The 27558-nt window shown below is 40.7% G+C and overlaps 1 protein-coding gene across 4 annotated transcripts; it reads right to left on the reverse strand.

The window, feature by feature from the left end:
- Window positions 1-1822: 1822 nt before the first annotated feature.
- On the reverse strand, window positions 1823-27319 carry nin (ninein (GSK3B interacting protein)). Of its 4 annotated transcripts, none has more exons than XM_085256890.1 (29): window positions 27031-27319; window positions 24426-24638; window positions 22950-23043; window positions 22256-22428; window positions 20489-20534; window positions 20191-20366; window positions 18618-18764; window positions 18282-18449; window positions 17995-18131; window positions 17645-17785; window positions 16639-16813; window positions 16378-16488; window positions 16102-16191; window positions 15874-16009; window positions 14551-14672; window positions 13204-14312; window positions 10626-12956; window positions 10224-10322; window positions 10051-10120; window positions 9759-9926; window positions 9555-9671; window positions 9146-9259; window positions 8802-8948; window positions 8540-8719; window positions 8297-8431; window positions 8108-8209; window positions 7913-8005; window positions 5074-5187; window positions 1823-3505 (listed from the first exon to the last, which is right to left on the reverse strand). In XM_085256890.1, exons 2-29 carry the CDS (start codon window positions 24615-24617, stop codon window positions 3299-3301), a joined length of 6894 nt encoding a protein of 2297 aa, XP_085113016.1. In that variant the 5' UTR covers window positions 24618-24638; window positions 27031-27319; the 3' UTR covers window positions 1823-3298. The 4 variants fall into 4 exon arrangements, with proteins under 4 accessions (XP_085113016.1, XP_085113015.1, XP_085113017.1 ...); XM_085256889.1 differs by lacking the exon at window positions 27031-27319 and adding an exon at window positions 24794-24856; XM_085256891.1 differs by lacking the exons at window positions 9555-9671; window positions 27031-27319 and adding an exon at window positions 24794-24856.
- Between the last annotated feature and the right edge of the window lie 239 nt (window positions 27320-27558).

Below are 27558 nucleotides of genomic sequence, written 5' to 3' on the forward strand. Positions count from 1 at the left end.
AAAAGGCCAGTACCAGAGGACCTCAGGGTCCGCGAGGGTTCGTATGGTAAAAGCAGATCTGAGAGATAAGAAGGCCCAAGACCATTAAGACATTTAAAAACCAATAAAAGAACTTTAAAATCGATCCTGAAACACACGGGGAGCCAGTGCAGCGATTCTAAAACCGGTGTAATGTGGGCCCGCCCTCTGGTCTTCGTCAGCACACGAGCTGCCGAGTTTTGCAAGAGTTGTAAAGTTGAAATATTCTTCTTAGGAAGACCAGAGAGCAGGGCATTACAGTAATCAATGCGACTGGTAATAAAAGCATGCATCAGCATCTCCGTGTTGGCCCGAGAGAGAATAGGGCGGACTCTGGCTATATTTTTTAGATGATAAAATCCAATTTTGGTTACATGTTTAACATGTGGGATAAAACCAAGCTCAGAGTCAAAAATAACACCCAGGTTTTTCACTTGTAGCGAAGGACATAGTGAAAATGCCTCTAATTTAGACAAGAGTTTCTCTCTCTGAGCCTCAGGACCGACAATTAAAACTTCAGTTTTGTCCTGGTTAAGCTGTAAAAAGTTTTCTGCCATCCAAGATCTTATATCCAAGATACAGTTAAAAAGGGCATCCATTGGTCTGGTGTCATCAGGAGACACGGAGATGTACAGCTGCGTGTCATCAGCGTAACTGTGGAAGTTCACTCCATGCCTCCTGATGACACTGCCAAGAGGCAACATATACAAATTAAAAAGTACAGGGCCTAGAACCGACCCTTGAGGCACACCACATGTCATTTTATGGATCTTAGAGGAGCATGTATCCATACTCACCATAAAAGATCTGTCAGAGAGATAGGAAGTGAACCAGTTGTGTACAGCACCAGAGAGGCCCACCATGTGTTTTAGTCTGTTTAAAAAAAAGTGTCAGGTGAACTGAACTTCAGGTAAGAAGTTATGACCTGCAGTCTATCTGGGTCAGATATAAACCAAGTTTAGGTGTAGTTTATTTTCGTTGTGCTGAGTTTTTACCGTCAGTTACAATAACTTGTACTGCGTACTAGCTTGACGGAGTTTCTATACAGCTGGGTGGGTGCTATACTGTTAGTGAACTTTATTTTATTCATAAGGTTAGTTAGTAGAGTTGCCAACCACGCCGTAAAAACCGAATCGTCCTGTATTCAGAGAAAATAATACACGTTTTGTATTTAGGTGAAAAGGAACACAGTTTGTCCCAGACTTCAGCTACAATGAAAAAAGACACAAAGCTGGATTTATTCTCTTTATGCTGCAGCTGCCTCTTCTTCTCTCATTCAATCGTGAAACTGATCAATGATCAGCTGATCGGCTTTTCTCTCTTGTTTGTCGCCCACTTCGCGCCAGAAAGAGGAAACCAGCGGATGTCGCGCTAAACAACAGCAGCACGTTTAAGCTTGATCAGCTGTTGTTAGAATTTATTTAATATCAATTTCTAGCATCAGTTGATGTTTGCTGGAGCTGTAAAAGCTGCTGGTCATGACATCGGTTTGGTTATCTGGCGAGAAGGAAACATGAAGATGAAACCAGGAGATGTCCTTACGGGATCATCAGAGCTGAACAGGTGATGGAGAAACAGGTTTAACTTTTAGGTGACATGAACGAGTTGAAGGGAAGTTATGAACTGTTTCTGAGAGACAAATAACACCAGGATCCTTTTTTAAGTAGCTGACAGCTGGTAACTGTGAACTGTGCAGGGGCGGGTCTAGCAAAGTTTTGCCAGGGGGTCAGGTAGAGCATTAACAGGGAAAGGGGGGCACAAAGAAATTACTTTTCTTTCTTATTCTCATTTAAAATGTCTAGCTTTTATTAAATAATTATCTGAATCTTACAACCAAAGTTTTTATCTGATGTACAACAATAGAAATCATACATATACCAACAAGACAGTGTACATCATTGTCACAACAGCGTTTTTTGTTTTCATTCAAAGGCTTTATGGATTTTCCTATAATACCTGGTGGGCCGGTCTCTAGTCAAAATGCCCGGGCCCATTTTTTGTCCCAGTCCAGCCCTGCCTGTATGTCAGGGATGTTAAATGGCCCAGGGGTTGGAACAGGCTTCTCAAGGGTCTATACTGACCCACTAGATGGCTTAAACACTGTGGAAATTGCAGAGATTCTTTTTCTGTATTGTCCAGTTTTACAGCGTGTCTTAAAAAAACATATTATCCTTTCATACACCAAAGTAGGTATTGAATAAATGACACGAAATGATTTTCTTTCATTGTTTACATTTGTTTTGTATTGGAGCTACAGTTAAACCTCCCCCCCCAAAAAACAACCAACAATTGTATTTACAGTATAACGTGTGGGATGCCAGTGTTTTTTTCTGTAGCTTTAATCATTTACTCAGACAAACCTAAAGAACGTACATCATAAAGAAATTTGACAGCAAAGACTGAGACGCACTGAGGGAAAGTGGAATAATTAAGAGGCATCTTCTAGCATGTTATTAGGCCACAGCTTTAGCTGGATGTAGGACTACAATGTAAAATAAGTTTGACATTCCTGGCATGGAGGGGTGGCATGAATTTTAAATATGTTGATTCTGCTTGAATCACATTGTTATCATGTGTATGTGCAATCAGATAACTGTGGAAAAAGCAGTAACTTACAAACCACTAAAAACAATCCTTTTATTTTATTTCTACCTGTAGCACAGCCATTACCCCATCTCAACCATAATGACATAGCATATACACCTTTATATATTGCAACAGATCATACAATTTCCTTTAAAAGTAAAATGACATGTTAAGTATTGCCACTTGACAGACATTTAAAGTCTTTTCAACTTCAGGTAGTGTTAGGTAAAGCATGATTCAACATCTCAGTTTGCGTGATTTTACTAGCGAACAACAGGTTTCTATTTATTCTTTTACAATAGGGCTGGAGAAAGAAGAGATACACACAACTTTTGGACACAATTGTATAAAAAGTACACTTCATTGTTTTTCCTCTCTTTGGACAGAGAAAAAGTTTAAAGGTAAGATATTTATTAATAATAGGTAATAGCGTTTTGAAAATATAAATTACTGCATAAAGACATGTCTTCTTTGCAGTTTGACCTCTAGTTATTTATGGGTCCCATTAATTACTGGTTAGAATTAAATGGACAAAAATACTGCATATTTAACATAAAACCACCAGTTCTCATGAATTGGCAGAATCTGCTGCATAAAGTTTGCAGCAGTGATAAATATAATAAAGTAAAAGTATTTACTAAAGATAGAGTGCAAATATCGACTTGGACACACATTTTAAGTTAGTCCTTTGTGATCATTTATAATGGTACGGCAGCGGAAGATGTGACGGGTTTAGGTCACACACTATCTTATTGAGGCTAGAGATCTTCTCCTCCAGCAGGTAGTTCTTCTTCTCCGCGATTTTCTGACGTTGCTCAGTTATCTCCAGAGCCTTCAGCAGCTGGGCATTCTCCACATACAGATCTTTGATTAGTACGTCTGCTTTGCCGTTCTTGTGCAGCTAGAAAAGTCAAAGTAGATAATTGATTGTAATGGGTTACACTGAATGGCAAGGTTTTGAATAATTTCAAATTGTTCATTAAAACAAGGAGTTTAGTTATGGAGTTTCACAAGGTTTTGTACCATATGTCTGTGAAGGTTCTCAGTCATCCAGGTCATCGTAGTCAAAAGAGCTTGCAAAGAAAAGCGTCTGGACTTCTTTAAGTTACTTGAAGATGTTTCACCTCTCATCCGAGAAGCTTCTTCAGTTCTAAGGTCAATTGGTGGGGAGTCCCAGATTTAAACCTAGTGGGAGTATCCCTCCACAGAGGGACAAAAGGACCCCCTGATGATCCTCTAATCGCCTGAGCCAAGGTGTGAAACTGGGTGTGGGTCCCAATCAGCCAGAGTTTCGGGTGAGCTCATTGTGAAACCTGGCCCCACCTTATCAAGGTTTCACAATGATTAGAGGATCATCGGGTGGTCCTTTTGTCCCTCTGTGGGGGGTTACTCCCACTAGGTTTAAAACTGGGACTTCCCACCAATTGACCTTAGAACTGAAGAAGCTTCTTGGATGAGAGGTGAAACATCTTCAAGTAACTTAAAGAAGTCCAGACGCTTTTCTTTGCAAGCTCCTTTGACTACCAGGACCCATACTATTTCCCTTAGGATACATTTCAATTGCTATGAAGACTAAATGGAGTTGGAATTATCTAAGAAGACAGAAAACACAATATGGGTGTAGTTTAAATTAATGACATAACCTTTCTAATTCTAAATTCTAAGTTTCTTTCTCTCTCTTTTTAAAAATTTAATCTCTGTGGAATTGCAAAGCATCTCAGAGTGATGTGGAAAAACGAATTCATACATTCTTGGCTGGACTCCTGCAATCACTCATTATCAAGCTGCAGTAAATGTTCCTCTTCACATATAAAGTAACAATGAGACCCCATCAGGCCTCCTCTTCTGTGGAAAGAGCTCCAAATTGATGGAGGCAGATTCCCTTCTCTACATTTAAAATTGGATTTAAACCTTTAAGTTTTGATAAAGCTTATAGTTTGGGCTGTATCAGATGACATTGAACCATCCCATGTTGATACAGGCTTAGACTGCTGGAGAACCTCCCATTATGCACTGACCATGTTTCAGTAATGAATATTATTAACTTTTGTCCGTCTTCTCCCACAGGTTGTGTTGCATTGTCATTATTACCATGTGCCCCCCCTCTTTTTCATTTCACACTAGAAGTAATCGTGGCAGACGTTTGCCCCTGTAGTTTGACTCTACTGGAGGTTTTTTCTGTTAAAAGTGAATCATATTTCTCCATTGTCATGATTGCTAGCATTTCTGATATTGCAGGATATTACCTTACAATATAAAGCACAGTGCAAGAGAGCTACAGTTGTGGGCCGGTGCTATATACACAAAGTAAAAATAAAACCAAACTAAATTAATAAGACTCCTGAAAGGTTGTGTTTAACAATCCAAATTAGCCAATGTATAATAGATTTTCTTCAAAACAGCAGTCCAGCTTTGAACAGCAGCTTAAAAACTAATTAGTGGAAGCCAATGAACTGAAACTGAACTGACCTGGTCTTTGAGTTGAGCAACCTTCTCTTTGAGCAGCAGCTTGACATTATGCAGAGACAACTCAATTTCCTTCATTCGTTCCTCCATGCGCTTCATCTTCGACTCCCTTTCATCCTGGGGAGAAGACAGTCAAGGACATCGTCAAACTGCTGCTGATGCAAGACTACCATGTAAAATGAGATTTTTAGCTTCTGAAAAAAATGGAAATGTGAGCGTGAGATGAGTCAGACACCATACAGACAGCATTTCTTGTGAGCTAGTTGCTTTATTCTTTATTATTGGATTTGTTACATTTCTTAAGAGAGGATGATTCACTAGAAAAATAAATACAAGTATAAAATTATGACTTATATTCCAGATATAGCTAGAAAAAATATTAATTAATGCATAAATAAAACAAACTAATAAACATGAAAAAAATAAATAAAATAAAACAAATGTGCATGTGTAGGAAGAAGAACAAAAATGCACTAAATGATTAAAAAACAAAACAAAAACGCAGACATAATGACACACTGTACTAAAGACACACTACCAACCTCACAAAGATTTAATAAATACCAGCCAAACACTGAAATTAATTACCAAACATGTTTGATCAGTCCTTGCTTAAAAACCAAAAAACCAAAACATCAACAACAACAACACCAAAACAAAAAGATGTGATTCACTTTGGGTGCTCAGCAGCAACAAAAGACGCCCAGAACACAAGTGTACAGTAGAGGACTAAAAACTTGGTACCTTCACTGAAAAATCTCCATGAACCCTGACTGCACATCAGGTAGCATCACCTGGCAATAACACGTGTGAATGGTTTGATTGTTAGAAAAAGACTCAAAAGGCTGTCAGGCACTAACCTTGGCCCTTGATGACAAGATTTTTCCTCCGAGGATACATACATACCCTGTCATAAACCCTTTCAAGTTTTAAAAAGACAAGTGCATAACAGTCATTCCCAGAAAGTAAACCCTGCATTGAAAAGACTGATCAGGATGTATAATGAATCCACCAAAGGTCTGGTCCTACATCTTTCCAGTCTATATAAGCTCAATAGATTTTTATTCATTTATTCTTTTTAGAAAACAGTCTATCAACTGTCAATGCAAGTATTAGTGTGATCAAAATCCCATTGGGAAAACAAGCCAGGAGCCTTTTCTGTGTTTTCCTGCCACCTAGCAGCAATGAAATACAACTACAACTTCATGCCATTTATCTCAGGCACCACGAATGTGGGGCTTCATGTGCCACATTCAGATTTTTACTCCGGAAACAGAGGGAGAGCAGAATGTAAGCAGTCTCTAAAGCGAAGAGCAGGAAATGACGCTGGCGTTACAATCCACCGATCCGCCGGCAGCTGTCTGCGTGTGCCGCCCGCTGCTCCGGCATCGCCCCCTGGAGAGAAAAGGCAGGTACACTTCACCAGGGCTCTACCCTCTAATCCTAAAGATGGGCTTTTTATGCCTGAGATGTGTGTAGACTATCGAATAAATTAAGATAGACGAACTAGGAATCCTAATATGAATGCAGATTTATTAATCTGCAGGATGTCAGCATTCCTCCTGTTCATACTGGCCAAGAAAACATCTCTTTAGTTTTGCGTTTTCAAATTTATAGTTCACCGTTTAAGCACTGCGAATTTGGAAAGTGGTATAAGCCAGCATGAACAGCAGGACTAATCATACATACAGGGATCTCAAACTTCAATCAGTAACTGATCCGCACTGATGACGTGCTGAACAAAGATGTGGGCAAACTAGGACTAAGTCAGCAATTACTAAAAAAAAGAAAAACTTAATCTGCAAGTAAACTAGAAATGGAGTTTTCTGCAGATATTGTGCATAATGTTTTTGTTTCAAACAAAGTCCACGTGTTAATGGCAACCTGATGATGACAGATGAAGGTGGAAGATGCCACTTACACATATGATAACTATAAAAGGACAACTTGTATTTGTTGGGAAATGAAGACTTACGCAGAGTGTGGGAGAAAACATGAAAAAAGGAAAAAATAATAAAAAAATAAATAAATCAGCCACCTCACCCAGATGATCACACCATGGCAACTACTTCAGCCTATTTCAACCAGCATTCAAGGTTGAAAATAAAAGACAATGAATTCAGAAACAAACAAAACAAAAAACAAAACACATAGGTGCCACAAGCTAAAACACCAGACCCCTAAAGGTAAACTCTACAGATATGAGAAAAGGAGATGAAGACAGATGGGTGCCAAAATGAATCTACGACAGGTATTAAAAAAAAAATAATAAAAAAATAAAATCTCAAAAACACAGCAAACACAGCTTTAATAAATAAAAGAAAAAGAAAGGAGCGGAAAACTCAGACGAGGAATGGAGGACACTCAGCTCAGGTACACTTTTTTTTTTTTGCTATGATGTTGAAAATGTTAATGATGTCTAGTTTTTCCATTGACATTTACAGCCACAAGTACAATATGAAAATGCGGTACATTATTTAATATCTGAGCAAGTAACAGCAGTTAGGGAAATAAGGAGGAGGTAAACACAGGTGCTTCTAATCACATTAATGGAGGCCCTGTGAATACACAGAACAGAACCTACATTAATTAGAAAAACCTGCGTTTAACTACGATTTCATGGCAAACTGAAGCTGCTGTGACAAAGGTCTATGTATCAACTCCCATTACAACAAAAGAAAGGGAAAAAAGTGCAATGTGATCGAACAAACTAAGTGTGAGAAAAGAACGTCAATCTATAATTGTACCAATGCAGTACTTATTTAATATATCCAAGCTTACTTAAGCAGTAAACTATATTTGGTCGGGTTTGCCATTGTGGAAGTTCTGAATTGCACTGTACCTGCATGTTGTCTGGATCTTCACCACGGTGCTGACCTCTGGGCATCCTGTGAGGTGATGGAGGCAGGAGTCCCATGAATTGTGCCTGCAAAGTCTGGAAATAGGAAAAAAATATTGTTTAAATTATTTTGCTTTCTTGTTAAACTGTTATATCCAAAGAAAGCTTTTAAAAAAAAAAAAAAAAAAGCTGGAGTACCTCGAGCAGCTGTGTTGTTAGTCGAGCCAGCTGAGCCTTGAGCGCCTCGTTTTCTTGCTGAAGGCTCTCCAGCTCAGTGCGTCTTTGTCCACCTTCACAGCCCTGAATGAAAAGCACATGTAGTGAGAATTTGAGGATTTTATATAATCGGAAAATTCTTTGGTTATAGTCAGCAGCATGCATGCACACCATGGTAAGCTCCCTTTGTGCTTCAAGCTCCTTTTTAAGAGAGAAGTTTTCCTGTTCCAAGGCCTTCATCAGAGAGGACGGACTCTGATGTTTGTGCTGCTTCAGGGAGAGTATGGTAGCATCAAGCTGACGGACCTGCAAACACAGAAAAGAAAACTCACATAACAGAGGAAAAAAAAAAAGAAAAAAAAAGGAAGAAGCAGCTTTTAATAGCCTGCCATTTTTCTGTGGTGCTCAGCTCACTTTTTCTCTGGACTGGGTGAGGTCTCCTTTGATGCTGCACACTTCTGCTTGAAGTCTCTCGTTTTCTTGCCTCAGTAGCTGCTGCTCCTGCTCCATCAGCCGAGACATCTCATCTCTGTACAGCTTCTTGCTGTGATTCTGCAGACCGCTTGAGTGCAGGGCCATCTCCAAAATACGGTTCTGAGATTAACAAGGGCAAAAGGTCAGTCTGTTCTGCCCTCAGCTTGTCTTTTACCTCACTATAGAGAAACAAAAACCTCACTTTATCTACAGCATTCTGCAGCTGTTTGTGTAGCAATGCAACTTCATGTTTTAGAGAATCCCTCTCTTGTTGCGAGACACGAAGGTCCGACTTCAGACGAGTACTTTGATGGTTGACAGTCTGAAGAGTTTCTTCCATAGTCTTGACCTTGAGTGGAAAGAAGCATATTAGTGCTAATTAATGCACCAAGTTAGAGTCCTTTGTGTGCTTTGCTAGAAATCTCTATAAATTCTATTAAAATGCTGTGAAATAAGCCCACTATACCCCAACTATTGAAAAATTACCAAACGATTTGTCATCTATCTGGTGACCGAGCGAGATCCTTTAGGCTACAGCAGCCTTACCTTCTCTTGAGCTTTGGCTAGCTGGTTGCGCAGCCCTACAGTCTCCTTATCCACACTCTTCCGCTCCTCTACGAGGTGGCTGAGGTGACTCTCCATTGTGCCCGCCGCGATTGCCTGACAACCAAAAGACACCTACAGGTGTAAGGAAGCAATCTTTTGCATAACTTTAATGGTAAGGGCAGATAACACCCAAAGATCTCAGCAGATCACAGCTGGCTTAAGGCTAGAAATGACTTAGTTTGTATTTTTTCCTGCATCTTAATCATTGCAGGTATTCAGAGATGGGGATGAGCTTGGGTCATTTAATTCTAAGAAGGGGTGGTGTTAGGAAGTTCTTAATATTGTGTCTGTGTTATATTATGGTGGCGTTGGATGTGAAGTGTTTTGGTGCCCATAATCTAATGCTCACCTTCTCTCTGAGGTTAGAGAGCTTCTGTGACAGCTGGATATTCCTCTCCTCCAGCTGTGCAGTGTCCTCCAGAGCTTTGGTCAACTCTGCCTCCAGAGCAGACACACAAGCTGCCAGCTAACACAAAACAGCCACCAATTAACTACCCGCTACCACCGCCACCACACCGTGGCGACTATCAGCTGGTCATTAAACGCCGTTTACCTTGTTTTTCTCTTCAGCAGAAGCAGCTTCCCTCCTCTCATTTTCCTTTATCAATTCTGCCAGCTGCTGTCGTAGACTCTCTGTACCGGCAGTATTTTGGGCATTTTTCTCTGACAGCATCCCATTCGCATCCTCCAGCTGCTGACTCTGCAAACGCAGCTCTGCAATCTGTGGAGATTCATGTTTTTAAGTAAATATCTTGGTCCAAATAAATCGAATCCAGTGTGTAAGGACAAATTGGTTTCTTTTGTATATTTAAAACTTTTTTATATTTATTTTTGCACGACATTACCTGTTTTTGGAAATTCTGTGATGCTTTTTGAGCTGCTAGCTTCTCTTTCTTCAGGTGCTCCCATGTTTGTCTGTAATTAAGCGTGAGAAGAAAATGTGATTATGCATAAAACAAACTAACAAAAAAAACCCTACTGTGGTGGTTAGCCGCAAACTATATTTGGTGCTTCTTACGTCAACTCTTGCTGGACTTCCTTTAAGTCCTCTTCTTTCAATGCAGAGATCTTTTGCCTGAGGATGACGTTTTCTTCAGCAAGACGACTGGCTTCAGATCTGGAGACAAAAAGTCAGAAAAATAAATTCAGTGAAACTGCAGGAATCCATCACACACGATGCATGTTGAGTACATATGAGAATCACCAAACGGACTGCAGCACACCGATTATAAACAACTCTACAGTTTACACACACTAAACAACTTCTTGCTTCTCCGCTGATGACCTACGGGGACAAAAACTGTCAGGCTCTGCTACAGAGGGTTTAGAAGCTCAGTCGCAGCTAGAACTTCACAGCACTAAAGGATGGTGGTAACACCGGCCACAGAAGACAAAGGGATCCTAGTTTTCTCCATGTTACCTATGAGCCTGCGTCACTTCGTTTAATGTCTGTGACTTGTCTTGTAGCTCTGTGATGGTTCGGTGAAGTTGCGTGTTCTGCTTCTCCAACGCCTTACAGCAGTCTTCAAGATCAGTCACTGCATCAACATTCGCCTCCAGTTCCCTATCTAAATCCAGAAAAGCCTCCACTGAGGGGCTCTCCAGTCGTTCAGCATCTAGGCCAAAGGCTGAAAGAATCCCATCCTGCCTTTCTAATTCGCTGAACAGCTCAGACAGTTTAGTGTTTTCTTCTCTCATCCTGTTGATCTCATCCACAAGTGAAATTTGCTGCTCTTTGAAACTATGGAAAATATTGATCCTGCTCTCAAGGCTCCACACCCTTCTCTCAAGTTCACCATTTTGCTCCTTCAGTTTGGCATTTTCACACATGCAATCTTCATACCTAATCTGAAGATCTGTCATTTTCAAGGCCTTTATCTCCAGCTCTTTGACATGCTCCATTAACAACAACATTCTAACTTTGAGGCTGTAGTTTTCCTCTAACACCTGGTGCCCAGCCTTGATCTTTTCATTGTTATGAGCCAGCAGGTTCTCTAGTATTTCAGTCTTCTGCTGAAGCAAAGAAATCTTCTCATGCAGGAGAATGTTCTCCTCTGTGGTCGTATTATAGAAAGCCTGTAGTTTCAGCAAAGGCTGCCGCTCACAATCAGAGTCTTGATCCACACATTCATGTCCACATTTAACGTTTCCCCCCTTTAGTTCTGCGAGTAAATGTTCACAGTCTGAATCCAGGGAGTTATTCAGTAAACAGTTAACCTCAGCATCCAGACACGGTTCACCAGGGTAACCCGTCTCCTCCAGCGCTGAGGACACAACCACAGTCTCATGATGCTGCTCATCTTCCTGGGAATAGCTTTCAAACCCCACTGCTGCTACATCTTGAGGATTGTTCTCTTTACATAATTCAAGAGTTGCTTTGTTCTCACCATCTTCAAAGGCCTCAAGTGATGAGACGGGCCCACATTTCATCTCTGGGAAAACTGCTTCATTTGGGTTTTCTGTGGATTCGGACTCGGGGTGATCAGAAGGTGCCAACTCACAGCCTGCATGATAAAGTTCAGCTTGCTCGGGGAAATCAGTAACATAAATATCATCACCACATCCCTGAAACCCATCAGCATTTGCAGGACACAATTCATGAGTCTCTTTCATATCTTCTTGCACGATATTTTGTCGGAGTTCTTGGTTTTCACTAGCACCCATTAACTCTCCGTCTCCCCGAATGTCACTGGTAGCAGAGCCATCTTCATTGTTTGCATCAAAAACATCCACGTTTTCAGTGGCTTCCTCTCCTGCATACAGAGTCCCCGTTAGAGTCTCTTCATCGCTATCTTGTTCATCCAGAATTTCAGGTGTTTCTTCACCAAATAAAGTAACGCATTCTCTGTTGTGTAGCATCTCCTCCATTAATGTGTTCATCCCCTTCAATTCCTTCATCTCTTTGTCTTCCACTTTTTCCACAGAAGATGAAAGCTGTTGGATTTCCATCCCCAGCTCTTTAACTCTTACTTTAAAATCTTCTGCCTTAATCTCAACTGCATCTTTTAACTTTTGCTCAAGAATCGACACACTTTCCTGTAGCTCACACCTGTCAAGCTCAAAGTCCACTGCGGCCCGCTTAAGAAGCATCTCCAGCTCTTCGATCTTCATCTTTAAATCATCGCGCTCATTTAGAAGTTCAATCCTCTCTGCTGTCTGCCTTTCTGAAATACAAAGCATCTCATTGTACTTTGACTCAAGTTCTGAATTACTACTCAGAAGTTCTTCCCTCTCCTGTTTAAAATCATCGACTGTTTCATTCAACAGGAGCTCTGTCTGAACAAGAAGATCATGTTTGGTTTTCAGGCTTTCCTGAAGCCTGTTATGGAGATCATTCAGCTGCTTGCTGAGCTCTATTTCTTTGGTCTGGGCCTTGCTAATCAAGTCATCGAGCTCATGTTGCAGCTGCTTTTTCTCATTCATTAGTGCTTCCATTTGCTCTTCGTGAACACTTTCTAGCTCCCTTCTTTCTTTTGTCCACTCCTGATTTAATCTCTGTCTTTCCCCCTCCGCTGCCTCCTCCATCATTTTTCTTTGTTCCTCTGCTCTCTCGAGAGCCTTCTGCATCTCTGCTTCCCATTCGAGCTTCTGCTTGGCATGGCTTTCAGAAAGAGCCTCCAGCTCTCTTTGGTAGTGCTGTTCAAGTTTCAAAACATCAGCCTGAAAACGCTGTGCAACAAATTCCTGATCACACGAGAAACGATCTTCCACTTCTTTGATTCTCAGGTTGAAACTGATCTCGATGTCCTTCCTGCACATGGTTATTCAAGGGCGGTTACAGAAGCAGTTTGGAAAGTATTACATTATAATTGCTGACAATCCTCAACACAGGAGGCTTTAAAAAAAATAGCTTAGACACCTTATCTCTTAGCAGAATCATGTTCGATTGTTTGGTGTTACATTAGAGGATTAACACTACTTTCATGTGATGTTAGCTTGAGATTAAGGCTGAAGAATAAATTTTGATAAATTTAATTAGGTAAAATGTTGTTTCTTACCTCTCCTGGGCGATGTCATCTCGTAGTTTGTCTAACATGGCGCTGAGTGTGTCCCTTTCCTCTATATGCTTGACACTCAGCTCCTTCACGGCTTCTCGATGGCTCTCCTCTAGACGCGCCTTCTCCTCTGCCATCAAACTTTCCAGTCTTTTCTCCACCTTCTCCCTCTCAAACTTCTCCCTCTCCTCATTTATCCTATCCTGGATCATCCCTTCATAATCCTCCTCCAGTTGGAGTCTCTCCCTCTCCCACTTCTCCTTCAGCTTTTTCTCCCTCTGCTCAAACTTCTCCTGTAGCTGCGACCTCTCGAGTATTTTTTCGAGCAGCGCCGCCTCGTGATGCTCCTGAAGCTGAGCTCGTTCCCTCTCCCACTGCTCCCTCAGACTGTTCTCCTTCTCTTCTTGCTCCTTGACGAGTCTCAGCATCTCTTCCTCCAGCAGCATCTGTAAAGACTCGCCGTTCTGCTGATCCAGCTGAGCCCTCTCTTTCTGCCACTCCTCTGTCAGCGTCTCCACCAATTCCTCACGCTCTTCCTCAAATTTCAATTTTACCTCCTCTAGTTTATCACTTAGTTTCTCCTCATGGCTTTCTAGTAACAATTTCTTCTTGCTTTCCCAATCATCTAATAATCTCTTCTCCAAATCAGCCTTTTCCTCCTGTAATTCCTTTCTCTCCTCTGCTAGTCTGGTTTCAAACAGCTCTGCATGCTCATCCTTTAGTTTCTTGAGCTCCGTGGCATGTTGAGTCCTCAGCTTCTCAATCTCAAGACTTTCATCGGTCTCTGTCTGTTGAACTCTTAGGGTCTTCAGCTGCTCTTCCAGGTCTGCAGTGCGAGTCTGGGCCTCCAGGAGCTGGTTTCTTAGTTTTACCAACTCCTCTTCTTGGAGGTTCTTAAGCTCTTCCCTTTCCTCTGTCTGTTTCTCCTCCAGTAAACTCCTCTCCAACTCTACCTCCTCCAGCTGGCTCTGCAGCTCCTGTGCATGGCTCTGAATGTTGACCATCTCATCTCTTAAAGCCTGAACCTCCTGCTGGTGGAGGTTCGCCAAGGAAGCTTTCTGGTCTTCATGGTTCAGCCTTTGTTTTTCCACCATGTTGTTAAATTCATTCATCTGTATGGATAAAAGATTTATATAAACCTTGTAGTTAATTTCTGAATAATAGTCACATATTCCCTTTCCCCATATTTTAGATTTAATAATCATTTTTATTTATTTATTAAAGCACTTGGGAGTGGAGATGCAGAGGACCCTGCAGAGGTCTCACCTCCTCGTTTCTTTCCAATTCTAAAACTTCTCATTTTCTTCAGCAGATTTACACATTAAAAACTGGTGGTGCTAGCAGACTAACCTTGATTTCCAGCTGGTTTCGCAATTCCTCGATTTCACGCAGGTGCTGCTCCTTCAGCTGCTCCACCATCATCTCTGCTTCTAGGCTCATACTGAAAGGCTGAACCTCCTCTGAACCGAGACCTGTGAGAAGTCAAGTTAGAAGTGAGGGGTTGGTTGATATTTGACAAAGGTTAAAAAAACAAAGCAGGACAACACAAATAATAAAACACCAATAAATAACCTCTAAATAACCAGTGCAAACAGAGTGAGTCAGTCAGTTATCACTGCATTAATTTATCAGTGCATTTAAGTGTTCAGGACCCAGTTAGTCTTTAGAAGTAGATAGTCTCTGAAGCTATAGCTGTGTACTTTGGGTGATCTGTATCGCCTGCCTGAGGGCAACAGTCCAAACAAACTGTGAGCGTGGTGAAAGCAGTCCCTGATGTTTTGTGCTCTTTTAAAGTAGCGTGCAATGTCCTCCAAGGATGGCAGCTGGCAACCAGTGTTTTTTTTTTATTCTTTGCTGTTTGTACCACTCCTTGCAGCACCCTTTTGACTGCTACAGAGCAGCCAGCATCCCACACCTATGTGTGTTTAGTTGCTGCTCAATGTTGTTTTTCCTGGGGCGATCGTGGCTCAAGAGTTGGGCGTTCGCCTTGTAATCGGAAGGTTGCCGGTTTGAGCCCCGGCTTGGACAGTCTCGGTCGTTGTGTCCTTGGGCAAGACACTTCACCCGTTGCCTACTGGTGGTGGTCAGAGGGCCCGGTGGCGCCAGTGTCCGGCAGCCTCGCCTCTGTCAGTGCGCCCCAGGGTGGCTGTGGCTACAATGTAGCTGCCATCACCAGTGTGTGAATGTGTGCGTGAATGGGTGGATGACTGGATATGTAAAGCGCTTTGGGGTCCTTAGGGACTAGAAAAGCGCTATATAAATACAGGCCATTTACCATTTTACCATTTCCTAAGTAGTCTCTGATGTGCCTTTTTCCCCTGTTCCAGTACTGTTGTCTGACCAGGAAAGGTTCAATGATAGGGGGAAACCCAATTCAAATGACCTTACACACGCTACACACTTCCTACTAATGCAGAATGAGACTGAGTCAAGCCTTTTCCTGTAGTCCATTATTAGCTCTTTGGTTTAAGTAATGTTCAAAACCAGGTTGTTTACTGACAGTTGCTGTAACTCACCTCTGCATGCTGACTCATCGTCACCTGATATCAGGCCAACAGCAATTGTGTCACCAGTGAATTTAATAATACTGTTGCACGATAGGTCATGTATGCAGTTGGTCCTCTTTAATGATTTTGAGCACTATTTTACTGCAATGTTACACTATAGGCTTACCTGGGTCAGACTCCATTCCAGGGCTTTTACTCTCCAGCTCCTCAGAGAGAGGTTTCTGACAAGACTGATGAGTTCTGCCGAGGCTGTGGAACTCCCGCAGCTCTGACTGCAGCTCATCGATACGATCCTGTAATTCCTACGGAATAAGAGTACTTAACGTTAAACATCTGTGTCACGTCAGCACATTTTACACGCTCCTGTGTGGAAAAAACAGTCTCTCGTAGTTACCCTGCACTGAGCTTCATAGCCGCTGCGTAGCTGTTTAATGCGCTCCTCTTGGAGGAGGAAGTCTGCACTGTTAGGGTCCAGATCACCAAACTAAAATAAGAAAAGATCATATACTAATTATCATGCTAGCACAGACAGATATTTAAAAACCAAAACAAATAACAATAACAAAAACAACAACAAAACAAACAAACATGAAACTCAAATTGCAAGCGAAAAAGGTGAAAGTCAATATTATGAAAATCCATTATATAGCATCTTAAAATGTGTCTGCACCTTATCTTTCATAATGTTGTCCAAACTTGTCTGGAGTTTAGTAATTTGGTTTTGAGCATCAACTAGTTTTTCATTGCAGTCCAGTAACTCCATCTCCAGACGTCTGTTCTCCTGAAAATGAACAACATCATGATTCTTATATTTTCAAATTATTTTTTGGGGATAAAGAACACAGTGTACATTAGAAACACTGACATATTCCATGCTTAACAAAATAAAAAAAAAACAAATACACTTGCACACCATGAATTATTCGGTTACCTTCACCGAGATGGAGAGGTGGTCTCGGATGAAAGATTCATCCTCCCTGATCTTCTCGATCTCTGCTTCCAGCTCGTCACGCTGCAGGAAAGCCTGTTGCTGAATCTGCTCCATCTCCCTCATCAGCTCAGATTTTACTGCCGCTAGCTTCTCTTTGTGGTCCTGCTCAAGCTTCCTGCAGATGATCATCCACAGCAGAAAAACTCAACACTTAATATACATTACTTAACAAATTTATTGAATCACCTGTCATAAAAAAAGCAATAAAGTACAAATATTTTAGAAATCTGTCAAAAAAACAAAACAAACCTAAAACAAACCTAAAAAAATAAAAAAATAAATATTGTAAGTCACTGAACTCTAACTGAATTCACATTTTTAAACTCAAATTTGAGCCGGCACACCAAACTTTGAGAGATCAGATATTAATCAAGCAGAACCATTAAAGAGGATTTTTCTGTTTAGGAAAGTAAGTAAATTTGGCATCTTAAACACAAAAATATTAAAGTGCGTTACCATTTTTGTAAAACACAATTTTAAAAGTCATGGATAAAAACAATAGCAATACTTTACTTGTAAAAATGTCATTTCAATTAAAGAGCTTGTTTGGGAAATTAACCATTATAAATACAAAAAAATATTTTTTAATTATCTATACTGTTACGGTAATTTAGGGCAGCTGTGGCACATTGTGTTTTGGTCTAGTACACTGCAAGTAGATTTAATATTTGCTCTCAACTTTTCTTCACAAACACTTAGAGTAAACAAAATTTCTTAGTTAAAGTAAAGCAAGCTAAACAGGCTCAACTGCAGTTTATCAATGAATGAAATTCATTCAGATAACAGATGTAATAAATTAAAACCTGAGGAATGAGGTTTTAATTTAATAAAAGTTAAACATGACAAATGTGTTTCCAAACCTTCCGTTTAGTCAGTCACTGGACTTTATAAAATTTAATAAAAAGCATCTCAAAAGACGTGTGGTGCGACTGGAATGATAAATTACCTGAGATTGAGGTTATTCATGTGCTCAATTGCAGAGTGATGCTCATCCACCTCATTGGCAAGCTGCGTTTTCTGCTTCTCTGCTTTTTCCAGATCAGATCGGATTTTCTCTTTCTCTCTGAGCTCTCTGTCTACACGCTCTCTGAGATCAGAAAATCCAACAGGAACAATAATTGTGCACGAGTTACACGGCACGATAAACAAAAACAACAATCCTGCTGTTTTTAAAAAAAGATTTGATTTCAATTTCAACACTATCAGCTTTAAGTAGTTCACAATCCAGTTAATCGTGGATCAACAGATTGTATTAAGATCTGTATGAGCTGTATTATGATGATGACTCATACTCACAGGAGATATCTGATCTCAGCTTTGAAGCTCGCCAGTGCCGCTTGGTGAATCCCATTCTTAGTAACGAGTAGCTCATTTTCAAGTGCCATGGTGAGATCACCAAGACTCAGTTTTCCATCTAGCTCAAAGTTCAAAGCCTGCAAAAAAGTTTTCCAATTAAAATCCCATTTTAAATACATTCCAATTATATTTTGAAGATGAATTCAAAGTCAACAATTTTGTGAAACACTGTTTGTTTCACCATAAATAAACTAAGAAGAGTAAGAAGTGTAACTTCAGTAATGTACCTGCAGGATATCAGTGCTGTTTTCTATTCCGCCTTCTATCCAGGCATCCAGGATGTACTCCACAGGAGTGTAACCGGTGCCATCATCAAGAGAGGAGAACAGACGCATGCCAATAGTGCTGGTTAAAGAAGAGGGCGTAGCTATCCTCCGCCCCCCCTCATCAAAAGGCTGGAGGTAGAAGAAAAACTTTTTTTTTTTTTTTATACATCATAGCAGAGAAAATACAAAATACTACAGAGATTGAGCCTTTTCTGAATTTCAAAAAGCATCAAACACAACCCTGAAATTAGCCCCAAGTCTCCTAACCTGGTGAAGCTCAAACCACAAATAGCATACCTGAGTGGAGTGATGCCGTTTAAGCTGCCTGTAGGGTGTTGAGGCTGATGGCGTGGGGGGTTTGTTGTGGTTTGCAACCCTGGATACAAACTCCTGAACAGTCATCATTCCATCGGCAGACAGGCTTAGGAGCGCATCTCCATTCACCTGATATATATATATTTAAAAAGAAAAAAAATGAAAACGCAAGATTTTTTTATTAATACCTTTATACTGCATTTTACTTGAGTAAAACCAAATAAAATGCAACCATCTTTATGTTATCAGAGAATGGTCGGAAAAAAGAAGACGTATCCAGTGTAGAAATACGCTGGGTAGAAAAGAACTTGTTGATGGCAGAGCTCAGAGGAGAATGGCCAGACCGCTTTAAACTCATAAGAAGGCAACATTACCTCAGTCATTACAACCAGGGTATGCAGAAGAGCATCTCTGAATAAAACACGTCAAACCTTGAAGCACATGACCACACCTGGTGCCCCTACTGTTAGCTAAGGTCAGGAAACTGAAGCTACTTTCAGATGGGCTCACAAAAATTAGACAGTAGAAGACTGGAAAAACATGGTTGGATGGTAGAATCAAAATTTGGCACAAGCAGCTGTAAAGCATGGATCCGTCCTGCCTCGTATGAACCTTTCAGGCTGGTGGTTGTGTAATGGGGGAGATTATCTTTGCACACACCAAGCCTCTTAGTACCAACTAATCATTATTTAAACACCACAGAGTATTGTTGCTGACCATGTCCATAACTTTTTGACCAGAGTTTACCATCTTCTGATGGCTGCTTCCAGCGGGATAACGAGCAATGTTACAAAGCTCAAATCCTCTCACACTGGTTTATTGAAAATGAGTTCACTGTACTCAAGTGGTCTCCAAACTCATTCAGTCTCAATCATATAGAGCATCTTTGTGCAGCTGACAAATTTTAAGCAACTGTGTGATGCCATCATGCCAACCTGAACCAAAATCTCTGAAGAATGCAGCACTTTGTTGAATCTTTGCCACGACATATATAAAGACCAAAGCGAATTCAAATCGGTGTAAGCAGTTAGTTTATATGTAGAAGTGCAGTAATTAGTTAATGAAAAGACAGAAAATTTGCTAACAACTTTAGATGATAAAGTAATAATCTCTAATAAATCATGAAATTTGTGTCTGTTGATCCTCTTCCTTTAAGATTTACTGCTGGGAACATGATTAAGTATTGTGCCAGAGGTTGCTTAGATGAGGGACTATCTAAATTCTGGGGATCTTTTCCGTGTTGCAAGGCCATCAAATCAGCAGACAATATCATGCCTTTTACTAGGAAAAAAACCCAAAACATTATCAAAGGCTCTTAAGTTATTTAGAAGTTTTGAAGGACCTTTTCATATCAGTAAAAATAAAAAAAGTAAAAGTCTGTGGAAGATTTAAAAAAAAAAAAAAAAAGGTTTTTGTTTTGTTAACCATTATAAGTGCCCTCAGAAAAGGAGGGGAAAAAAACAACAACAAAGAATAAAGAAAAAAGACCAAGGCAGATATGGTTATTTTAAATCATGGGTAATTTCAAATCTTTGCATTTTTCCCTTTAACATACCTCCAGACCCAAATGCTCACAGAGAGCAAGCAGTTCACTGTGACCAGCACATCCGTCCCATTGTATTTCCATCTCCTCGCAGGCTTCACGCAGCCTCTCCTCTAAATGAGCTGATAGGGGAACAATGGATCCCCGAGGCGTGTTCGGCTCATCCGGGTTCCAGAGATGCATCTGACCTGCACACAAGACAAAAGTTAGATCATGCATCAAAAAAAACAAAAAACAAAAACAACAAAACCAAACAAAGCTATGTCCTGTATGAAGTAAAATGTCTAAAATTAATTTGAATATAACGTACCTTCTGCCTCATATTCCTCTGTGCTTGATTCGTGAGCATTCCAGCGCTGAAACAAAAACATATAAAAGATAAAATGAGCTATAATCAGTTCCGTTTGGAATCAGTTAACCATTAAAATATCTACTGAGAACAATTGTCCCAACCCCCCTCTGATTTTCTCATGAGACAATCAGCTGAGAGTGTGTGTGTGTGTGTGTGTGTTTAAGCGTGGTTTTAAATCAGACAAGTTTGAGTCTGAATGCAGGGGGGGGCTGCAAAAAACACACATACACAGGACCTTTTGTAATAGCACGGGCCCTGACGGGGGAGGTCTGAAGGACTGATTTCGGCAATAGAAGAATAGAATAGCATAGAAATCAAGCAAATAAATCAAATAACCTCAACCATCTGCAATTTCGTGAAGGTATTTACTCAAAATTTTTAAAATTATTGGGGGTTATTCCTGACAACTAGCCTCACAAAAAAGGTTTTAAATGATTTTCAATTCGAAAAAATAAAAAAAATAATTTCCTTGTGAAGAAATATTGAAGACCTTAATCGCTGATCTCCAACTCCGAACCCAGAATTCCCACCTATTGTTTGGGAAACCAGCAGTGAGGGAATGAAGAGCAGATGGGATTCTGCAAGTGGCGTTTTGATACATGAAGTGTGGGCATCCAGGAGGGAAGGGGTAGCGGAGCTCATTGTTTCCCTGACACAGGCCTACAATCTCCTCCCCAAGCAGCGGGCCTGCAGTCTCTGAGGCAGAGCCCCCTGACCCAGCCCCATCTGCTGGTCCCCAGGCTGGATACTTTCAGCATTGTTGCAGCAAGATTATTCAATGCCAAGATGCGCTTCAGTTTCAGCATCTCCAATAGTGTTTGCTTTTGCGCTGCTTGGCATCTCTGGGTGGAGTCAGAGACAATACACAGAATACTAACATCTCCATCCAAGCTTAAACTTACCACCATTGCACTGGTGAACACTTGGAGGAGTTTCTTTTACTGCAGCCCAGCTTTGCAAAGTTCTGCACAAGTAACTGAATACTAAAGGCATTATTTTCATAAAGATTTGTCAGAAGGTTCAATAAACACTCAGTCATGTGAATTTTCTGGCAATTATTTCATAGTTCAGGCTTTACAGGGTTAAACAACCTGCTAATTGACTATGTATCGTCGTTCGGAGCGGATTTAAAGTAAGCTACTAATAACTGAAAATCTCTGCTGTATGCTATTTGTGAGAAAGGACTGCGTGTGGAAACATGTCAGAAGTGAGTCTGATTAACCAAGAAACAGATCTAGAAGATCAGAGTAACCACACACCCACACCGTTCAATTGTTCACGGACATAAATGACCTGATAATAAAAACTGTGACAAGTCTCATGTCCCTTTCCTTTTCAGCATGTGCCAAAAACACAGGATGTACATTTTTAAAACCTCCTATTCTTAAACCTCTGCATAGCCGCCAGCACATAAATCGTCTGATGAAGTCTGACGTTACACAAACGCTGTGGTTAGGTGTTAATTACTCAAGGCTTATCAAACACTAATTATCCTCACAATGTTATTTACAGACAGTACTAATTTGTTATGCAACTAATAGGACCTTGTGAATCTTGCGTTGGAACGCTTATATTACACTACAGGATCTGCCCTGCATGCCGCTAAGCTGATTAGCTAAGAATAACGCCTGAATGCCGGCCCGTGGCTGCAGGGAATCACGCAAGGACAGGAAGCGATAAGGATGGCACTCGAGATGAAAAAACCGATCGGTCTCAGCCTTTTACCTCACGTTTCCTGGGAACAGCTGAGTCATAGTTGTCCTCCAAATCCTCCTCGTCGGCTGGTTTTACGTGTGTGGTTTCAGTCAAGTCTGAAATAGGCTCTATTAACTCTGGTGTGGAACGGCGGCCATAACGTTTACCGCTCTTCACAAACTTTGGTTTGATCTCAGGAGACTCTGAGGAAAAATAACAAGAAAGTGTCAAATAATATGCATAGAGTATTTATTCGCAGTTTAGCACAACAAAAACAGGAAAAAAAATGTGATGACTAGCATTTAGCAAAGCCTCCGGTATGTACTTCTCCAAATAACTTCTCTAAATCTTGTAACTTTAGGATCTTTTCAAAGCCACATCTGTTTCAGTAAAACAGCCATGAACTAAATGTCAACCTTTAGAGAAATTAACAGGAACCACATAGGTTCAATATACATCATGCTTCACTGACAGGCATAAATATTGACAATGTAGTATTTGCTTTGATGAGGTCCAATCTTTGTGTTGACATATAACAAGGATCTTACACAATGTAATGATGACAGATCTGTAAAGAAACTGAACTTACATCCAACCTCATCTGTCATCATCTACACAATAAGTAGCATGGTAATAACATAACAAGTCATTTCAAAGACTTGCTTTGGGTCCCGTGGCTGTGCATAGGGGCTTTTCCACTTGTGCACAACCATTAAGACTTTACCTGGTTTTGGCAGGACTTCCTGTTCTTCCTGAGGTGGCTCGATGGATGAAGACAAAACCAGAATAAGAGCATCCTTGAACTGTTCAAAGTCAACCTGCAAATGAATTAAAGAAATACGTCTTACAGAAAGTTCATGAAATTCCTTACAATGGGTGCTATTCTCTGTGGGTGAGGTGGAGTCTGGGTGTCTGTGTGGAGGAGGGTTTGAGCAGGGGCAGCAAGGTCACATTTTAAGAATCAACAGCTGCCAACCCTGAATATGGTGATTTTCTTTGTGCTGCGGAGGCTGACGGCTCCCGGGTTTAGATGGTGTTGGAGGGGAGGGGGATACTTGGGGCTTTTTGACTTTATTGTTGGATGCCGTGAGCAATCATTTAGGCGGCCCCTCTGCTAACATCTACCCCGTCCACTAACACCCACACCTGCCAGACAATAGCCACCCGTCTGTCTACACGCTTACATACAAACATACATCCATGCCAGCATGTGGAGTTAAGCTGTTTGGATAAGTCTCATCTTTATTTATGGGTTGAACTATCAGAACCACTGTCCTTAATTTTTTTTTTAATACATTTCCAAACGGCCCCTCTCTCAAATAAAAGTGTGTGTGATCAGCACATAGTTTGACTTGACACCTGGGTTGGAGCTGACCAGGGGTTGGTATCTTAAGCAAACAATGAAATGGCAAATAAATATGAAAAATCCTGGCGTGCACAAGAAAAAGGGGCACAACTAATACCTGTTCTACCTCATGGCTGTAGCTCAGGAGGTGGAACCAAATATCACAATGTGTGTAAATGGTAGATAGAAAGCACTTACGTTTTACTAATCTCGTAAATCCATATTTTAGTCACAACAGAACATACTGAAATATTATTACTATTTAATGACAAATACTGGCTTTTAAATTTCAAAATCAGCTACATGTCTCTGAAAAAAAAAAGTTGCCAAAGGCTGACAAAGGAAGCGTTATGAAAAATAAATAGCTGGAGAAACTAATTAGGTTATTTGGTAACAGGTCACATAACATAACATATAAAAACAAGCCCATCTTAGAGGGAGAAGCAGAGTTTCTCAGAAGTAAAGCTGGGCAGAGGTTTACCAATACACAAAAAAAACCTGCATCTACAAAATTGTTATAATATTGTTCCCAAATCCAAAATTGGAAAAACTTTGATTATCTCATAATCTACAGCATGTAGTATCATCAAAAAACTCAAAAGACTCAGAGAATATGAAAAATAACTGTGTGCACATGGAACAGGCCAAAAATCATTACACAGCATGAAATTGGGATTGTAGCATATATTCAACACTAGTAATAGAAATGAATATTGCTGCATAAATAACAGCTTTTTAAAAAGGGGGTGCGTGTCTCATTTCCAACCAGGTAATGTATAATTTCAGACTTCACATTAGCAGTATGACGATTGTTTATGATGAAACGGCTGCTTAGCAGCAGTGGAATAAACTCACCCTGGCAGTGAGGCGGTCCTGGCTCTGGAGCAGAGTCTGGAGAAGAGCTGGAGCGGTATCATTAAGGTGCAGCGACTGACAGAGGTCGGAGAGCTCCTCTGGGCACAGAGAGCCACAGCCGCTAGTGTCAAAGCTGTTAAAAACTTCTTTCAGCCGCTCCTCGTACTGGTCCTGCTCATGCCCGTCATCCATCCCACAGGACAGCACCCTGCCCTAAAGAAAGAGTGAAAGAGATGTCATACTTTCCATTACAACTATTGGGCCTCTCGAGGATGATATGCCAGACAATAGCAGACAAGATGAAGGCAAGACATTAAAGTACCTTGACAGGGTTTACATATTCAGTCACAGTGCTAACAGATACTCACAAACAGGATGGCTTCATCAATCTCAGCAGCATCTGTTCTTACCAACAACTTCATCTGAGAGCACTGCCCTGCAACTGAGCTTTCAACGCACTGCTCCAGCCTCATTTGCAGTGGAGGCTTTAGGTAATCCAATTACAATGATTAGACAAACGGATAAACTGATAGACACGAAGATATCCAACAACAACCATGACTTTCTTTTAATTCATTAAATAAATAAAAATGAATCTTAATTTATTTCACTTTGATCACCAAATAATTTGTTTTTTAAATATCTGTAAGTATTTAGATTATATGCTATTGAAACAGCTAATCAAGAAAACAATGAATACACAGTGGCACCAAGCCAAGTGGACAGAGCAGCCAGGGACTAATTGAGAAAGTTAGACCAGAGCAGTGTGCCAGCATTTCCAGACTGGCAGATTCAGTTACACATGGACCACGTTTTTGTGTCAATTGGGTTGCATCATTTCTCTAATTGAAAAACAACAGAAGCAAATGGACAGAGAGCAGCGCCTCAAAACACAAGTCTGGAGTTCAAGTCAGCTGTAAGCCACGTTTCCCTGAAGTAATGATAGCAATGCAGACAATCAACCTTGGCGAATTAACTACAAGGCTAATATTTTAATGTGGGATTGAAGTAAGAGAAGAAGCTGACATTGGTCCAAAGCAAAAAGACAGAGTCTTACTAACTTAAGCAATGACATAACTTCCAGACACAACAGCTGAGATCAGCTACATGAAGCTTACCAAAGGTGATGCTTAAATTGGGCTGAGCAGAGTTAGAATACATGTTTCTATTTTTATTTACATAAACTCTAATAAGATTTGTCTGTTTGTTACATTTTTTAAATTTGTACTGTCCACTTTTTTCTTGAATTTCAAAAATATGATATTTTTCCACCCTCCTTAGGTGTCTTTATCACCTAACTTCAGTTTGTCCTAACATAATATATATATTTGTGCATAAGACAAATTCAACATAAAGAACATACCAGTATGTCTAATGAGTTGAAACTCCCCACTCAGGGCTCATCTATACAATAGATATGCTGCCTGACCCTTTGCTCTTCCAGCTGCTCTCAGTGAAATCATCAAGTGCTCGGCCAGGTGTCCCCCCACACTCCAGACCCGGGGTGCCCATTCACTGCACACAATAGGCTGTCCACAAAGGCCAAGTCACTATTCTACATCTGCACATTTGTGCAGCTTATGGCACGCAGGAAAATAATGGTTCAGCAGTATGGCAGCTTACAGAAAACTAATGTTTGGTAAACTTGCAGAGCAACAGGGCGACAAACAGAAAGCAAAAGCAAGCATTGGGCAACTGCTTAGGACCGCTGTATTTTACATGCGTGACTCCTGAACAGATTACTAAACAAAAATCTCTTTGCACATCTTGCTGGCATTGTTGAACTTATTCAGGTTTCTGCAAACAAACTTCTGAGCCAATTATCCAAGCAGCCCTTTACCTCAAGCTTGGCCACAGAGGCTCAAGGTGGCTGTGGGTTGACAGCTGCTGTAGCTTAGGAGTAAAACCAGTTCATATTAGGAGGGGGGAAAAAATAGGTTAATCCTAGAACCATCCCAGCATTCACTGGTCATAGTGTCAGTAAAAGATTTTAGCCAGTAAAGACAAAACTTAAAAACCTGATGATTGAACTAGAGATGAAGCAACTACATTTTAATCTGTTTTCTCTGAGGACTTGATATTCTCTCTCTATACAAACCTGTCCAAAGAAACTACATAAAGATAATTCCCATGTTCCCATTTTCTGTAGATCTATGTGAGAAAGTTTAGAAAAAGAACAACTTTGAAAGCCTGCAAACAACCCATCTCAGTCACATTTAAACAACTCTGGGTGAAATGTGAGGGCAATTGTTGGCGATACAAAGTGCAAAACTGCATTTTATTTCCATTAGCGCGCTTACTTAACGCCATTTAAATCAAAATGGAAAAAAGTTAGCAGTCAGCTGCTGCTCGTGTATGTTTTGCTTCACTGACTTTTCCCTGTCTTCATCCAAGTAAAGATTTAAAGTCACTTGTGAGAATAAAATAACTGTAATGCAGTTTAGCTAGCTTCACTAGTCATAAGGAAAGTGATGGGCTATGCTAACCGCGCTAGTTCATTTGGGAACGTGAGGGAACACTTTTTTAGGATGAAAGAAGCTAAGTACCCAGAGCTGGAGAAGAGAAAGAAAGAAACAAAGAAATGTCTGAGAAAAAATAAACTCACCAAAGTGTCGAAACTTTGCGGACAGCTGGCTCCTTCCTCGAGTCAAATTTGCTGATTAAACACACCTCTAAAAAACTTTAAACTACAACATTTCTCCCGCTACAGCGCAGGTAAACCTTCTGCTCCAGCAAGTTTGACGAGCAGCTAATTTGTCGATAGCAGCATTTTGTTCCCTAACATTACCGAGAAAGTAGCTGTCAGGGATTTGCTGCTGGCTGCTTTGTGTCCGCGGCTGTATCATCCTCCTCCGGCTTGTAGCGGGTTTTGAAAAGCGGTTGTAAGAGGAAGGGGCGGTGACCGACCAAGAAGCTGCAACGCAGTCCTGCCAGCCCCCAGTGGACCAAACTAAAACGTCCGAAATCACTACAGTCTTTTAAACTGATAGCTGTGTCTTGTTTTGAATAATGTGTGTTGCAATGCTATCTTTTAGGCAATATTCAAGCACAGAGGCTTTTCAAAACTGGATGCAACCATCTTTGGATCAAACATGCCGGACACAGGCCCTCTGACTACCACCAGTAGGCAAAC

This window comes from Mchenga conophoros, linkage group LG19 (assembly GCF_057382185.1).
Source record: "Mchenga conophoros isolate Kocher_MC1m ecotype Shallow Benthic linkage group LG19, M_conophoros_male_GT1.1, whole genome shotgun sequence".
In the NCBI taxonomy this organism is placed as follows: domain Eukaryota; kingdom Metazoa; phylum Chordata; class Actinopteri; order Cichliformes; family Cichlidae; genus Mchenga; species Mchenga conophoros.

Coding starts and splice junctions, on each gene's coding strand:
- nin (XM_085256889.1), bottom strand. CDS start 24,847: ATGAAGTTGTTGGTAAGAACAGATGCTGCTGAGATTGATGAAGCCATC. Junction 17,786..17,994: donor GCTGAGATCAGATATCTCCT/GTGAGTATGAGT, acceptor TTCTGATCTCAG/AGAGCGTGTAGACAGAGAGC. Junction 9,927..10,050: donor CACAGAATTTCCAAAAACAG/GTAATGTCGTGC, acceptor GAATCTCCACAG/ATTGCAGAGCTGCGTTTGCA.